The sequence below is a fragment of the Oncorhynchus kisutch genome, linkage group LG2 (assembly GCF_002021735.2).
Source record: "Oncorhynchus kisutch isolate 150728-3 linkage group LG2, Okis_V2, whole genome shotgun sequence".
NCBI lineage: Eukaryota > Metazoa > Chordata > Actinopteri > Salmoniformes > Salmonidae > Oncorhynchus > Oncorhynchus kisutch.
In genome coordinates this window covers 41733126-41751518 of record NC_034175.2, presented here as the reverse complement: position 1 = coordinate 41751518, position 18393 = coordinate 41733126, and the positions used below count along the sequence as shown (strand labels likewise).

Below are 18393 nucleotides of genomic sequence, written 5' to 3'. Positions count from 1 at the left end.
TGACCAGAGCCCTATGGGTAGGGAACTATATATATATATATATTATATCAAGGCCATCAGACTGTTAAACAGCCATCACTAACATAGACAGGCTGCTGCCAACATACAGACCCAAATCACCGTCCACTTTAAGAAAGGTATCACTAGTCACTTTAAATAATGCCACTGTAATAATATTTACATATCCTACTCATCTCATATGTATATACTGTATTTAATACCATCTATGGCATCTTGCCTATGTCGCATGGCCATCGCTCATCCATATATTTATATGTAAAAAATTCTTATTCCATCCCTTTACATTTGTGTGTTGTTGTTGTGAATTTGTTAGATTACTTGTTAGATATTACTGCACTGTCGGAACTAGAAGCACAAGCATTTCGCTACACTCTCATTAACATCTGTTAACCATGTGTATGTGACAAATAAAATGTGATTTGGTTTAATTTGAATAGGGTGCTATTTGGGACACAGTCCAAGAGCCTTCTAACACTGCCTCACCAAAGGGTTCTGCATGCTAACTCTTCCTCATCGTTTCCCATCTACATCACGATGTCACACTCTAGCTAAATGGTGATCAGGGTCAAATTCATAACGGAACACAACAACAAAAAATGTTTTGGCAATGGAAAACCAGGAGGTAGTCCCTCCCTGTTTCAGTCTGTTTTCTTCCGTTTGGTGCCTATTGAATAGGACCCATGTAATGTGGAGCAAAGGATAAGGCAACTTACATCACCCAACATACCACGCTGATAACATAATAGCTTAATGGCATTTACTCTAAGGGAGAATTAAAGAGATGATGCTTTTAAACTCTGATGGTAAAACAGCAGTGTAGAAGTCAATGGGATAGGGAATAGTTAAAGGTCATACACAGTCAAAATCATGTTTTTCATTCAATTGGATGATATTTGGATAAAACCAGATCAAAGTAGGATGACCAAAGTATAAAAAATAACTGTTGATTCTACATTAATAAATTGATTACTCGACTAAAAGTTGCATCATAAAATTACTGGTCCCCTTCCCCCGTGTCAAACGCCTTGATTCGGGAGGCTGGATTATTAAGGGATTTTGTGGCGTCACAAAATCTCAAATTTTAATACACCAATGGTAAAGTCTTATTCTCTTACCCAATTTAAATAAGTACCACCTTGTAACCAACATCGCAGAAGGCATGTTTGCAGAGGGGCGTGGTTTACATAGCTCTACTGGTGCCAACATTTGACTGTAGCGTATCAGAAAATATAATTACAGGTTTCCCATATTCATCTAAGGCAAAGATACTTACAGGTGACCTGTTTCAAGAAGCTAGGCGTATGTCGCATATCACTACTTCACAGGAGAGGCATTTGAACGCATTTGAATCATTTTGAATCAAAATGCAAAAAAAAAAAAAAGCCTTCTAGAACATATAGACTTTCATGTGCCTTGATAACATACTTATTTATATGCCATCTGTAAATTCAAATATGTTTTTAAAATGACGAGCCAAGTTGGTTTAGCCACGGAAAAAGACAGAAACCTTGCCGCTAGTCATGACTGGCTATGATAATGGATGGGCTGGACATGCTGAGAGATGAGTTCGTATTGGTCTGCCATTTAGTACACTTCTGTCTATAACATGAACTGCTCAGTAGGTGTAGATAATCCTTGCTACTGCGGCTTTTTTGAAAGATATAACGTTAGTCATGGAGAACTATAAAAGGGTTGCTACTGCTCTCAACAACATTGCTGCCCCGAATTTAGCAGGCACAATCGACAAAAAAAGGTTGCGATGGAAAAAGTTGTGATGGACTACTTTCTGCACACGGTCAGTGTGAAATGGAGTGACTTGACACAACTGTCCAAACAAGCTGTAGTTAGCTACAAACCAAACGGAAAAGACACACTGCTGTGAACATCCATGTACGGGTAAGAGTCTAGCTACATTTTCAGATATGATACATTTCTAATTTTGTCAGAAAGTTGTTTTTATTGCAAGTTAAAGCATACGGTTCGCTTGCTAGCGAACATTAGCTTGCTGGCTCGCTAGCTAAAATTACATGTATGATCTGTGTAGTAATAAAATGTGTATCTCAGAAATCCATTATCATTCCTAGTTGTAGCCTAAAGTTAGCTAACTAGCTAACATTGAACCTAGTTGGTTAGCTTTAGCTACCTACAGATTCATACTACAACATTTCATGCATGGTGGCTAGCTATAATAATCCGTTTGGACTGTAACTATGGGCTGGGATTATGGTTCATTGTTTAGCTAGCTAAATACATGTCTAAACAAAAGACTCCACTTCGCCAGTTGATTACATGGCCCATCAAGTTAGCCAGGTGTGTCTGGGGGGGATTACGGCAATCTATTGTATTTCATTGACATGTTTCACATGTGTACATGTCTAAACAATAGTGACCCATCCACTCAGCTAGATGTGGTTGGGGGAGGGGGGTCATAGCATTTCTTGCACATGACCCATCAATTTATACACATGTGTCTGGTTAAGCATAATCTAATAATTATAAAATACTTTTATCTGGAAATTTTCTATTTTTGATATTGCTACTATGCAAATATGCAAGTAAACATTTCACTATGCCGTTTACACCTGTCTCCTGTGCATGTGACAAATAAACTTTGATTTTATTTGATTAGTTTGTGTCTACCAGAGACGGTAATGTGAAGAACAACATGACCTGCAACAAAGTCAGATTAGGATATAGGCCAAGGACTAGATAGTGTATTTTTACCTGGAGTTTTTCCTTATTGTAGGCTACTACTTTCACCACTTTTAGTCTTGAAATCTTTGGTCATTTACTACCCTATCTTACTCATTCTGTTTAGCACATGGCCTCACAAGTGAATCCTTAAAGAGATGGGTGGGGCTAAGGTTAAGAGGGTGTGAACGATGCTGAATAAGACAAAGAAGAGCTCTTCAGTATAGTAGGTGTAACAAAATATTCAAGTTTCTCAAAAGTGGGGTTACAAGTTCATCAACTATCAAAGCAGAATTCATTCCCAATTGTTCCTCAACTGCAGTGTATGATATACCATTGTGTAGCTCTGAGTCTCTACTTTTATCAATGCAAAAAAACACCAACTAAAAATGTTTCTACAGAAAACCCAATTGAGGTGATGAGGTCACATAGGTTTCCACGTTGCGTTGCAGTTCTTGACACAACTCGGTGTGCCAGGCACCTATTACTATACCCAGTTCGAAGGCACTTAAATATTTTGCCTTGCCCATTCACCATCTGAATGGGTCACATACACAATCCATGTCTCAATTGTCTCAATGCCAAAAAATCCTTCTTTAACCTGTCTCTTTCCACTTTCATCTACACTGATTGAAGTGGATTTGACAGGTGACATCAAGAAGGGATCATAGCTTTCACCTGGATTCACCTGATCAGCCTATGTCATGGAAAGAGCAGGTGTCCTTAATGTTTTGTGCACTCAGTGTATATATTTTATGAAAAGTACCCAGACTTTACCCTGTAAAGCTTCAACTGAATGTGTCCAAGATGAACTAGCTAACTAGTTTGATAAACAGTGCTGACAATTCATTTTTTTCCATATTGATGCTGTTACAAAACAGTTGGATAAAACACTCTTTGTGAAACCATGATGTGATGTATGACAGGATTGGATGTTGCATGCAATTTCAATGTTGTTTGAGTTGCTTTGTGTATCAGCAAATTTGGTTGAGATAATCTAACTGCATCCATGTTGCTTGACATAGGCGTTCTCAAAGAACCGTCAGTCGAGGTGAGCTCCCCGCCCACTCATTCTGTCTTTTCAGACTTCCTGGTAGTTTGCCCTAAGAGAAAAATACTCTTTGAAAAATATTGCAGGTGATGTTTTAGTCATTCAAAGGGCTATTTTACATGGGAATTAGAATGACTGCTCAGGGACCTTTTAGCAGATGATCAATACTTCCAAACATTTCTCTCTAAAGCACTGAGAAGAACATCATTCTAGATTGACAAAAAACATCACAAAACCAGTGTTACCCTAATTTCTTGGGATTCTCACTGACATCTCGACTAATGAATATGATTCACAAAATATAAGCTTCTTAAAAGTGACTAGAATGACCGATTCTGGGCCAAAATGTGTCAAAGAAGCATGAAGAGAAAAATCAATGGGGAGCTCTGCTCCCTTCCACTGAGCTTCTGACTAATTAGCAGAGCCAAACAAACTGAGCAGAAGACTTGACATAACTCTATTTCTGGAGGTAAGCTCGTACACTTCTGTTACATACTCAAGTGCCCCTGCAAGAGCCACACAAGTTTGCCTAAGATCATCACACTGGATACCTCAGGCTCATACTCCAACACTAACACACTTGAGCAGTTTAACTAACCAAACATTCACTTAGTTTACAGACAAAAAACATCTCTGAGAACATGTTGATGTTAGAGTTTAGAGTTACCCTTATTCGCCGCAATTAGTATCATTTCCGTGGTAGAATTGAGACTTTAATCCAAGTCCAAAGAAGCGGGGGCAAATGCGAGCGCAAGCTGCACCAAAAAAGCATCCTTTCTTCTTTCCCCTCTTTTCACACTCTCTCAACTCCCCTCCCTTTTTCTAGCTCTCTATCTCTGTTGTTGTGCGGCTGCTGCAGCAGCTGCAGGGGGAAATGAAATACCTTCTTTTCATTCTTGTCTTCCATAGGTATGCGAGCTGTGCCTGGGATCCCTTCTCCCAGTAAGAAGCCCAGCCTTGTCATCAGCTCCTGAGTGGCAGGGGAGGAGGAGGAGCTTGGCTCTTTCTCGGCTTGCAGCTCTGCTGTGTGAGAGAAGAGAATTGACTTACGTTAATATTCACAGGCAGGCCAAACCAGAGAGAGTGACTGGCTCTGCCCCTGCTGCCGCGCTCCACACACGCGCACACACACACAGAAAGACACACACACACACAACTGCACGCATGCACACACGTGCACACACTGCTGCTGGGGATGCGCAGGCAGAGAGGAAGGCATACTAACACAGATGTGGATACAGAAAGCATGGAGCACAGCACAGTGCAGCTCAGTGCACTACATAGGGAGTACTCTGCAGGGTTTGCTTGCACAAGTCCAGCCTGCCTGCCTCGTTAGGAATGCTGTGACAGTGTCTGTCTCTCTTCAACAAGTCCAGCGTGCCATTCTACATGATGCAGCTCTCACTCAAAGAGCCTCGGAAAATCAATGAAGAACACAATAGTAGAATGAAATAGAAAATGCTTCACTTTTTGGTCTTAACTGTTGTCTCCTGTCAATGTTACCAAAAAAATATATATTTTTAAAAAATATAAAAAAAGGATCGCAAAAAAAATCCCTTTTGGAGGATTCCCGGAGTCAGGAGGGAATAAGCAGGAAATCCGGAATCCTCCAAAAAATGATTTCAGGAAAACCAGAGAATTTATTGAAAGTTTCCAGAATTTTGCAAACCTAGTGTCAACCCCTTGCTATTGTACTTGTGTTGAGTGGACTGCATTATATATTTATTTGGCATAATTTCACTGACAGTGTAGGCCTTTATCCTCTTACATGTAGCCTGCTGTATACTTGTCTGCTATGATGTTCCAAAGAATGTACATTGGTTTTCACTGCTAATAAATCATGAGCTCACAAAACATTGACCTTCAAACACATTGCAAACCAATACTTCCACAACTGGGTGATGACGCTGTTATTTTGTATGTACATTACCCCAACATGTTAATGAGGAGCCAGGGGGATATGGGCTCCACATATGATGGGCTGACCATAGAAATAGTATGATATGATTAGTATTAATATTTATATGGGGCTGACAACCTTGCCACCCCACCCCTAAGGGCAGTGGGGAGGCCTGGGGTACAATAAGTTATTATACTGCATTCTGTCAGCACCTCCCCCTCCCCTCTCTCTTCAAGTTATTAATAATGCTGGCAGTCCATCTGATTAAATACAAACCTGTCCAGCCACATAATATACTGCCAAGACATAATGAAGTAAAAACTAATGCCGCCACCACACACACACACACACACACACACACACACACACACACACACACACACACACACACACACACACACACACACACACACACACACACGCATGCACACACACACATTTACAATTATTTGCTGCTGTGGTGGCAGGGGACGCAAGAAATACGGACACGCATGCACACACACACATTTACAATTATTTGCTGCTGTGGTGGCAGGGGACGCAAGAAAAATCCAAACATTTTATTATAACATGAAATCTGTTGATGGATGCAATGTATGTTTCATTGGATGTTTCATTGAAACATCAAAACAAGACTGACCCCCGAGCAGAAACCACTCTACCACCATGAACATGTTTACTTCTCTACTCCCAAGATATTCTCTTTAAACTGTGTATTACTATTGTATTATCTATAGGGACAAATGCTACACCATATTGGTTGAGCGGGAGGATGTTCCAAACATAGAAACAGAATTAAGCAATTCTATTTCTATGATTCCAACCTGGTTGAGGGTTAAGAGGAGAAATCCAGCAAAAATATACATTTGGTAGAATGGAGAAGAGGAGAGAGGGAGGGGAAGAGAGAAATTATGGAAAATCTCATTACTATCCTCCCTTAAGGAATTAACCAAGGAGACCCACTCCACCAACGCACACAAGCTCCCTCTCTCCTCCACTTCACCCCTTCCCCTCCGTTGCCCTCTAACTCACTTCATTTCACTGCCTTCAGATCAAAATCAAACCAAGTTTGATTGGTTGCATACAAATATTGAGCAGATGTTATTGCGGGTGTAGCGAAATGCTTGTGTTCCTAGCTCCAACAGTGCAGTAATATCGAACAATTCACAACAATACACACAAGTCTAAAAGTAAAAGAATGGAATTAAGAAAAATATAAATATTAGGACGAGCAATGTCGGAGTCCTACGTATTCTATATATATATATATATATATAATATATATATATATATTCTATATATATATATATACTGCTCAAAAAAATAAAGGGAACACTAAAATAACACATCCTAGATCTGAATGAATGAAATATTCTTATTAAATACTTTTTTCTTTACATAGTTGAATGTGCTGACAACAAAATCACACAAAAATGATCAATGGAAATCAAATTTATCAACCCATGGAGGTCTGGATTTGGAGTCACACTCAAAATTAAAGTGGAAAACCACACTACAGGCTGATCCAACATTTGTAAGTCAAAATGAGGCTCAGTAGTGTGTGTGGCCTCCACGTGCCTGTATGACCTCCCTACAACGCCTGGGCATGCTCCTGATGAGGTGGCGGATGGTCTCCTGAGGGATCTCCTCCCAGACCTGGACTAAAGCATCCGCCAACTCCTGGACAGTCTGTGGTGCAACGTGGCGTTGGTGGATGGAGCGAGACATGATGTCCCAGATGTGCTCAATTGGATTCAGGTCTGGGGAACGGGCGGGCCAGTCCATACCATCAATGCCTTCCTCTTGCAGGAACTGCTGACACACTCCAGCCACATGAGGTCTAGCATTGTCTTGCATTAGGAGGAAGCCATGGCCAACCGCACCAGCATATGGTCTCACAAGGGGTCTGAGGATCTCATCTCGGTAACTAATGGCAGTCAGGCTACCTCTGGCGAGCACATGGAGGGCTGTGCGGCCCCCCAAAGAAATGCCACCCCACACCATGACTGACCCACTGCCAAACCGGTCATGCTGGAGGATGTTGCAGGCAGCAGAACGTTCTCCACGGCGTCTCCAGACTCTGTCACGTCTGTCACATGTGCTCAGTGTGAACCTGCTTTCATCTGTGAAGAGCACAGGGCGCCAGTGGCGAATTTGCCAATCTTGGTGTTCTCTGTCAAGTGCCAAACGTCCTGCACGGTGTTGGGCTGTAAGCACAACCCCCACCTGTGGACGTCGGGCCCTCATACCACCCTCATGGAGTCTGTTTCTGACCGTTTGAGCAGAAACAGGCACATTTGTGGCCTGCTGAAGGTCATTTTGCAGAGCTCTGGCAGTGCTCCTCCTGCTCCTCCTTGCACAAAGGCGGAGGTAGGGGTCCTGCTGCTGGGTTGTTGCCCTCCTACGGCCTCCTCCACGTCTCCGGATGTACTGGCCTGTCTCCTGGTAGCGCCTCCATGCTCTGGACACTACGCTGACAGACACAGCAAACCTTCTTGCCACAGCTCGCATTGATGTGCCATCCTGGATGAGCTGCACTACCTGAGCCACTTGTGTGGGTTGTAGACTCAGTCTCATGCTACCACTAGAGGGAAAGCACCGCAAGCATTCAAAAGTGACCAAAACATCAGCCAGGAAGCATAGGAACTGAGAAGTGGTCTGTGGTCACCACCTGCAGAACCACTCCTTTATTGGGGGTGTATTGCTAATTGACTATAATTTCCACCTGTTGTAGATTCCATTTGCACAACAGCATGTGAAATGTATTGTCAATCAGTGTTGCTTCCTAAGTGGACAGTTTGATTTCACAGAAGTGTGATTGACTTGGAGTTACATTGTGTTGTTTAAGTGGTCCCTTTATTTTTTTTGAGCAGTGTATATATATATACATATACATATGTGATGAGTAGACAGTATGGACAGTATGCGGATAGAATATTTAGTATATCTGAAGAATACGTAGAATAGAAATCGGAAGTTACATACACTTAGGTTGGAGTCATTAAAACTTGTTTTTCAACCACTCTACAAAGTTCTTGTCAACAAACTATAGCTCTGGCAAGTTGATTGTGACATCTACTAATGTAATTTTTACAACAATTGTTTACAGACAGATTATTTCACTTATAATTCACCGTATCACAATTCCAGTGGGTAAGACGTTTCCATACACTAAGTTGACTGTGCCTTTAAACAGCTTGGAAAATTCCAGAAAATTATGTCATGGCGTTAGAAGTTTCTGATAGGCTAATTGACATAATTTGAGTCAATTGGAGGTGTACCTGTGGATGTATTTCAAGGTCTACCTTCAAACTCAGTGCCTCTTTGCTTGACATTATGGGAAAATCAGAAGAAATCAACCAAAATTGTAGACCTCCACAAGTCTGGTTCATCTTTGGGAGCAATTTCCAAACGCCTGAAGGTACCATGTTCATCTGTACAAACAATAGTACGCAAATATAAACACCATGGGACCACACAGCCGTCATACCACTCAGGAAGGAGACGCGTTCTGTCAACTTGAGATGAACGTACTTTGGTGCGAAAAGTGCAAATCAATCCCAGAACAACCGCAAAGGACCTTGTGAAGATGCTTGAGGAAACAGGTACACATGTATCTATATCCACAGTAAAATTAGTCCAATATTGACATAACCTAAAGTCCGCTCAGCAAGGAAGAAGCCACTGCTCCAAAACTGCCATAAAAAAGCCAGACTACGGTTTGCAACTGCACATGGGGACAAAGATCGTACTTTTTGGAGAAATGTCCTCTGGTCTGATGAAACAAAAATAGAACTGTTTGGCCATAATGACCATCGTTATGTTTGGAGGGAAAAGGGGGATGCTTGCAAGCAAAAGAACACCATCCCAACCGTGAAGCACGGGGGTGGCAGCATCATGTTGTGGGTGTGCTTTGCTGCAGGAGGGACTGGTGCACTTCACAAAATAGATGGCATCATGAGGGAGGAAAATTTTGTGGATATATTGAAGCAACTTCTCAAGACATCAGTCAGGAAGTTAAAGCTTAGTCGCAAATGTGTCTTCCAAATGGACAATGACCCCACGCATACTTCCAACGTTGTGGCAACAAAGTCAAGGTATTGGAGTGGCCATCACAAAGCCCTGACCTCAATCCTATAGAAAATGTGTGGGCAGAACTGAAAAAGCGCATGCGAGCAAGGAGGCCTATAAACCTGACTCAGTTACACCAGCTCTGTCAGGACGAATGGGCCAAAATTCACCCAACTTATTGTGGGAAGCTTGTGGAAGGCTACCTGAAACGTTTGACCCAAGTTAAACAATTTAAAGGCAATGCTACCAAATACTAATTGAGTGTATGTAAACATCTGACCCACTGGAGGGAATGTGACATTTCACATTCTTAAAATAAAAGTGGTGATCCTAACTGCCCTAAAACAGGAAATTTTACTAGGATTAAATGTCAGGAATTGTGAAAAACTGAGTTTAAATGTATTTGGCTAAGGTGTATGTAAACTTCCGACTTCGACTGTATATACAGAAATAGTTGAATCGATTGGCATTGACTAGAATACAGTATATACAAATGAAATGAGTAAAACAGTACGTAAACATTATTAAAGTGACCCGTGTTCCAGTATTAAAGTGACCAGTGAATGCATGTCTATGTACACAGGGCAGCATCCTCTAAGGTGCAGGGTTCAGTTACCGGGTGGTAGCTGGATAGTGACAGTGACTATGTTCAGGGCAGGGTACTGGGTGGAGGCCGGCTAGTGATGGCTATTTAACAGTCTGATGACCTTGAGATTGAAGCTGTTTTTCAGTCTCTTGGTCCCAGCTTTGATGCACCAGTACTGACCTCACCTTTTGGATGATAGTGGGGTGAACAGGCCGTAGCTCGGGTGGTTGATGTCCATGATGATCTTTTTGGCCTCCCTGTGACATTGGGTGATGTAGATGTCCTGGGGGGCAGGCAGTGTGCCCCCGGTGATGAGTTGGGCAGACCGCACCACCCTCTGGAAAGCCCTGCGGTTGCAGGCAGTGCAGTTGCCAACCCAGGTGGTGATACAGCCTGACAGGATGTTCTCAAAGGTGCATCTGTAAAAGTTTGCTTGGGTCTTCTTCACCACACTCTGTGTGGGTGGACCATTCCAGATTGTCAGTGATGTGAACACAGAGGAACTTAAAGCTTTTCACCTCCTTCATTGAGGACCCGTCGATGTCGATGTGGATGGCGGCGTGCTCCCTCTGCTGTCTCTTGAAGTCCACAATCAGCCCCTTCATTTTCACACACACGCTGCTCGGCTGGCTTCTCCTTTCTCTAAAGTCTGCAATCTACACTATATATACAAAAGTATGTAGACACCCCTTCAAATTAGTTGATTCGGCTATTTCAGCCACACCCATTGCTGACAAGTGTATAAAATCAAGCACATGAAATCTCCATAGACAAACATTTTCAGTAGAATGGCCTTACTGAAGAGCTCAGTGACTTTCAACGTGGCACCGTCATAGGATGCCACATTTCCAACAAGTCAGTTTGTCACATGTTCACCCTGCTAGAGCTGCCCCAGTCAACTGTAAGTGCTGTCATTGTGAAGTGGAAATGTCTAGGAGCAACAACGGCTCAGCCGTGAAGTAGTAGGCCACACAAGCTTAACAGAATGGGACCATCGAGTGCTGAAGAGTGTCCTCTGTTGCAACACTCACTACCGAGTTCCAACCTGCCTCTGGAAGCAACGTCAGCACAATAACTGTTCATGGGGTGCTTCATGAAATGGGTATCTAAGGCCGAGGAACCGCACACAAGCCTAAGATCACCATGCACAATGCCAAGCGTTAGCTGTAACAGTGTAACCCCACCCGACCCCTTTTAGTAGGCTAACCTATACATTGGTCATTAGTCATGTAACTGCGGGGCAAGAAGAGATGTAAGTGTAAGGATGTGTCCCAAACGGCACCCTATTCCCTACCTAGTGCACTACTTTTGACCAGGGTACATAGAGTGTTCCATAGGACTCTAGTCTGTTATAAAGAATAGGCCTGTGAACTATTGACTTTCCTTTGAATACTGCTGTCGAAAACTGCTGCATTGACATTAATATCATTCACCCAGTTTAAACAGCTGATATGTTTTTGTATTTTGAAAGTAACTTTTGAACATACTTGGAAAAACTAAACGATGCATTTGGGAGGCTAATCAAGCTAATTATAGAAAGGAATGGGTAAAGAATGACCTTGATTTCAGAGGTAAAAACAAACTGATAAAACCTGATTAGAATACAATAAACATAGAGATTGTTCCAGGAACAAATGATCCAACAACTCAAATCTGAGTAAATTGTAGCACCAAAGCTGCATGCTAAATGTGTGTAAATGCATGCAGCTGGTGCTCCTGGACCCTGCAGCAGTGTTCAGTATAACGGCAGTACAAAGCATGTCAACTTCACATCAAAGAAATCAAACCTATTGACGACACTGCATTTACTTAGGGTGTCCAATCAAAAACGCGTCTTTTGAACAATGGGTCAAATAATATGTTAATTGTTTAGATGATCCTCAAAGAAAACCAAAGGGCCAAACCTCATGTCTCTATTATCAACCGTTCAAAATCTACTGGAGTTTAAGGGCGACTAAATCAGGCCAGACCGAAAAAGTAGTCATAAATCAGGAAAACGTCAGCTAGGCTAGACGCTGTGCGAGAATTAAGGCTACCAGACAGGCTTACCATTGAACTCCTCATCTTTCTTCTCTCTGTTCATATCCATGTGAAGATCCTGTTCTATTTCGAAGACTTCTCACAAAAACAAGCGTATCTCTGTGAAATGGCAATGAGCTAAAATGTAGCAATGAGCGTACTCAAAGCTTTTCATTTTCAAAGACTTTTACATTTAATTCAGCTCATGTCTTGATAATTTTGCCATTTGTGATCTGCGGAAACAACGTGGAAGACACAACCATAAAAATAATTAAATCCTCAAAAGTATTTAAAGCTGCAACGCTCTGTCAACAGAGCTCAGTGCTTATTATCGGATGTATTTGGTTACGAATTCTGACTTGCTGGATATAATGTTAATGATTTGTTAGAGAAATACCTCACTGAACGATTCAGAACATGAAGAATCATATTTGTCTTGGTTAGGGTTGCAAAGGGTCGGAAACTTTCCGGTAAATTTCTGGAAATTTAGTAAAAATTCTCCATGGGAAGTTAAGCAAGGGAATTTTGCGAGTTTTAAATTCATCAAAAAAGTTAGCTTATAACAGTGAACCTTTTTTGTGGGATACACATAAGGCAATTCTGTCTTGTGGCATATTTTGTTTAAACCATCCCCAAATTAATTTAATTGCCCCCCTCTTCTGTCACGGATCCTGCTGCTCATTCTGTTCAGCAGTTCCGGAGGTCGACGTCACCGGCCTTCTAGGCTTCACTGAACTGGATTCTTTATCATCAACGTCCTGAGTCGTTCTTCGAGGTTTACCCTCGCTCTTTTGATTGGGTACATCCCATTGTTTTGTATACGTGTTTGTTTTGGGTGTATTAAAAACCCTATTATGTATCCCTGTTCCTGTCTCCAAATCCTTTATACCAGCGTGACATCTGCATGCACAGTGCAATCTTCCATCACATGTACAGCTGATTCTCAAGATCTTGCACACTAACGAGATGCTATTGAGCCCACACTACTACACTGTCTGAGCCAAGGACTACATGCTTTCTGGTAAGTTTTGATTACAATACTGGGTGGGGTGAATATATTTTATGTGACATACATAATTTTTTTGTTAAAAGTAAACAGTAGCCTACAGCAAAGTGTGTTTAAATAATTTCTAACTTGTTAACAATTTCTGCTAGTTAGTTTTTGCTACCATGTGGGTTTTAGCATGCTTGAGCCTTCTAACTGAGGAGAGTTGATTCACCTGTTTCCATACCTGTTTCATTTTAAAACATTTATCTTACAAAGGAGTTGTTTAATCTAACTGCTTAACTATTCATCTGTACATGGAAATGTTTCTAATCTATTTTTCTAATCTTTACAGGAAAATACCACAGGCACTATCTGATATGTGGAGACATTTCACTGCAGCTAATGTAGAAGGAAACACTGTGTACATTTGCAAATACTGTGCCAAATCATATGTGAAGAATGCAACAAAGATGCAGAACCATCTGGCCAAGTACATAAAGTTCCCTCAGCGCTCACTACAAATCCCTCTACTTCTATTTGAGGTGAAAATGATGAACCAGACACCTTATGGGGATAGCAATAGCTCGTGGTCCTCCTGGAACCAGAAGTTTTTTATGACTCAGTGGAGGAATGTAGTCAGAAAAATGCTGATGAATGTCTTGCTTGAGCTGTGTATGCAATTGGTCCACCTCTGATGCTCACAGGCAATGTGTATTGGAAGAGATTTCTGAATGTTCCTCACCCAGCATACACCCCTCCAACTAGACATTCTTTATCTACTCATTTGCTGGATGAAGAGTTCAACAGAGTTCAAGTGAAGGTCAAGCAAATCATAGAGAAAGCAGACTGTATTGCAATCATCTCTGATGGGTGGTCGAATGTTCGTGGGCAAGGAATAATTAACTACATCATCTCCACCCCTCAACCAGTATTCTACAAGAGCACAGACACAAGGAACAACAGACACACCAATCTACATTGCAGATGAGCTGAAGGCAGTCATCAATGACCTTGGACCACAGAAGGTACTTGTACTGGTGACGGACAATTCTGCGAACATGAAGGCTGCTTTGTCTAAAGTGGAGGAGTCCTACCCTCACATCACACCCATTGGCTGTACTGCTCATGCATTTAATCTGCTCCTCAAGGACACCATGACACTGAAAACAATGGATACACACTACAAGAGAGCCAAGGAAATGGTTAGGTATGTGAAGGGTCATCAAGTTATAGCAGCAATCTACCTCACCAAGCAAAGTGAGAAGAATAGGAGCACCACATTGAAGCTGCCCAGCAACACCCGTTGGGGTGGTGTTGTCATCATGTTTGACAGTCTCCTGGAGGAGAAGGAGTCTCTCCAAGAAATGGCCATATCACAGTCTGCCGATATGGACAGCCCCATCAAGAGGATCCTCCTGGATGATGTATTTTGACAGTAGTAAGCAGCCTGAAACTCCTGAAACCCACAGCAGAAGCCATTGAACAGATTGAGGGAGACAATGCTATCCTGTCTGATGTTTAGACTCTGCTTGCAGATGTAAGAGAAGAAATCCGTACTGCTCTGCCCACTTCACTGTTGCTCCAAGCAGAGGAAACTGCAGTTCTGAAGTACATCAAAAAGCGTGAAGACTTCTGCCTGAAGCCCATACACGCCACAGTGTACATGTTGGATCCCAAGTATGCTTGCAAGAGCATCCTGTCTGGTGCAGAGATCAACAAGGCCTATGGTGTCATCACTACCGTGTCTCGCCACCTTGGCCTGGATAAGGGCAAGGTTCTTGGCAGTCTGGCGAAGTACACTTCCAAGCAACGGCTTTGGGATGGAGATGCAATATGGCAGTCGTGCCAACATATCTCATCAGCCACCTGGTGGAAGGGACTTTGTGGATCTGATCGCTCTTTCCCCTGTTGCCTCCATCATCCTCCAAATCACACCAACATCAGCCGCCTCAGAGCACAACTGGTCCTTGTTTGGAACACACACACCAAAGCACGCAACAGGCTGACCAATACAAGGAGTGAAAAATTTGTGGCCATCTGGGAAAATGTTTGGCTTTTTGAGCTTGACAACGAGCCATCCTCAACCAGGTTAGAAAGTGACAGTGAAGATGAGGCCTCAGAGTCATTCAGTAAGAAGCATAATGAACAACAATGCTCCCGGGTGCATGTCACTGAATCAACCAACCTAATTTAAGTATGGGTGTGTGTGTCCCAAATAGCACCCTATTCCCTGTATAATGCACTAATTTTGACCAAAGACCCTATGGGCCCAGGTCAAAAGTAGTCCACTAAGCAACCTGGGCCACTCTCAGAATATCTTGGTGTTTTATCTCTGTTTAAGTTAAGGCTAGGGCAGAATACTGCCCCCGTTGGTGAAATGCGTGCCCATAGTAAACTGACAATTTTATTTTTTTAAATTGCTAATATATGCATATAATAAATATTATTGAATAGAAAACACTCTAAAGCTTCTAAAACCGTTTAAATTATGTCTGTAAGTAAAGCAGAACTCTCAGGGCACTCATTCTCCCAAACTCTCTCTTGTCATCCAAAAAGTTGGCCCAACTTTGACGTCATCGCCCCCACCCTTCCCAAGCACCTACAGTCCTGGGAACAGTTCCTATGCCTTCAGCGCGGTGTCCGCTTTCAATGGGGCTTCTCATTGTGTGAATCGCGCGCTCACGAGAGTTATGACTGGCCGAATCCTTTCGGTCGCGCGAGAAAACAGGTTACTCTCACGCGCATTCTGCGCCTGTGGTGTCTTTCTTTCAAGATTGATTAAACGATGCGTGTGTTTCTCTTTGTCCTGAGAATTGCGGTGAAGCTATATAGCATGCTAACGCTGTGTTCTGAACCAAGTTTGACAAGTTTAGTCGACATATAATATGTAATTTCGACGTTTTGGTGCGAACTAACTTTACTTTTTGGCTGCATTTCAACCGAAATATGTCGTGTTTGATAACCGAAAGACACAGACTTCAAAACTAAAGCTGTTTTTGGTAAGTATAAACCCTTCCAGGTCTTCTGATGGAAGAACAGCAAAGGTAAGGGAACATTTATGTGTTAAATTTGGGTTTCTGTGGACTCCGAGATAGAGGAGCCAAAATGCTGATTCCTGAGCGCCGACTCACATTATAGCCTAGTGAACGAAATCTGTAAAGTTAAAAATAAATGTTACACAGCTGTTTTATTAAGAAGAAGTGTATCTTTCTAAGTATATGTAGAACATGTATATTTAGTCAACGTTTATGATGTGTATTTCTGTTATCTGGCAGAGTTACCATAATTTCTCCAGGCATTGTTGTAGCATTTTTTAGCCATGACCTTCCATGTAAACCGTGATTTATGGATATAATTAGCATATTATTGAAAAAAACATAAATGTACTGTATAACATGTCCTATTCCTGTCATCTGATGAAGATTTTTCAAAGGTTAGTGAATTATTTTACTTTTAATCCTGCTTTTGTGATTGCATCTATTGTTCTACAAAATGGCTATGTAAATTAGCCTATCTTTGGTGGTGGTTTGACATAAATATGTGCTATGTTTTAGCCGTAAAACATTTTAGAAATCTGACTTGGTGGCTAGATGAACAAGGTTTATCTTTCATTTGAGCTATTGGACTTGTTAATGTGTGGAGGTTAAATATTTCAAAGAATATTTTTTGCGTTCTGTGTGCTACTGTGTCAGTTGAGCAGTGGGGGGAGGTGCCCTAGCGGGACGTGTGATGCCAAGTAGTTTTAACACACAAGCCCAGAAACAAGACATGGTGGTGATATCATGCCTAGTATGGACTCCAAAGCAATCCAAATCTAACAATAAGATATCTCATGCCACACTCAACATAAAAAGCCTTGATGACGAACTGCATGCTTCATCCAATTATTAAGAGAAAGCAGGTTGCAATTTCAGTTTAATCCACCAGAACAAATATTACAACAAATATTATGGTTAAACTCAAATATAATAATTTATACAAATACATATATACAGTACAGTTGAAGTTGACATACACTTAGGTTGAAGTCATTAAAACTAATTTTTCAACCACTCCACAAATTTCTTCTTAATAAACTATTGTTTTGGCAAGTCGGTCAGGACACCTATTTGTGCATGACACAAGTAATATTTCCAACAATTGTTTACAGACAGATTATTTCACTTATAATCCACTGTATCACAATTCCAGTGGGTCAGAAGTTTACATTCACTAAGTTGACTGTGCCTTTAAACAGCTTGGAAAATTTCAGAAAATTATGTCATGGCTTTGGAAGCTTCTGATAGGCTAATTGACATCATTTTAGACAATTGGAGATGTACCTGTGTATATATTTCAAGGCCTACCTTCAAACTCAGTGCCTCTATGCTTGACATCATGGGAAAATCAAAAGAAATCAGCCAAGAAAAAAAATGTCTGGTTCATCCTTGGGAAAAATTTCAAAACGCCTAAAGGTACCATGTTCATCTGTACAAACAATAGTACGCAAGTATAAACACCATGGGACTATGCAGCTGTCCTACCGCTCAGGAAGGAGATACGTTATGTCTCCTAGAGATGAACGTACTTTGGTGCGAAAAGTGCAAATCAATCCCAGAACAACAGCAAAGGACCTTGTGAAGATGCTGGAGGAAACCGGTACAAAAGTATCTATATCCACAGTAAAACGAGTCCCATATCGACATAACCTGAAAGACCGCTCAGCAAGGAAGAAACCACTTTTCCAAAACCGCCAAAAAATCCAGACTGCGGTTTGCAATTGCACATGGGGACAAAGATCGTACTTTTTGGAGAAATGTCCTCTGGTCTGATGAAACAAAAATAGAACTGTTTGGCCATAATGACCATAGTTATGTTTGGAGGAAAAAGGAGGATGCTTGCAAGCCGAAGACACCATCCCAACCGTGAAGCACGGAGGTGGCAGCATTATGTTGTGGAGGTGCTTTGCTGCAGGAGGGACTGGTGCACTTCACAAAATAGATGGCATCATGAGGGAGGACAATTATGTGGATATATTGAAGCAACATCTCAAGACATCAGTTAAAGCTTGGTCGCAAATGGGTCTT

General features: G+C 41.7%; 1 protein-coding gene across 5 annotated transcripts in view; it reads right to left on the bottom strand.

The window, feature by feature from the left end:
• LOC109866085 (protein TANC1) overlaps positions 1–18393 on the bottom strand; it is a 267888-nt gene that overhangs the window by 113915 nt on the left and 135580 nt on the right. For 4 of the 5 annotated variants that reach the window (XM_031794472.1, XM_031794469.1, XM_020454642.2 and 1 more), the window contains one exon: positions 4647–4786. In XM_031794472.1, the coding sequence (XP_031650332.1) occupies positions 4647–4786 (140 nt within the window). The remainder of the gene's footprint in view (positions 1–4646; positions 4787–18393) is intronic. The other variant, XM_031794474.1, reaches the window with a different exon arrangement.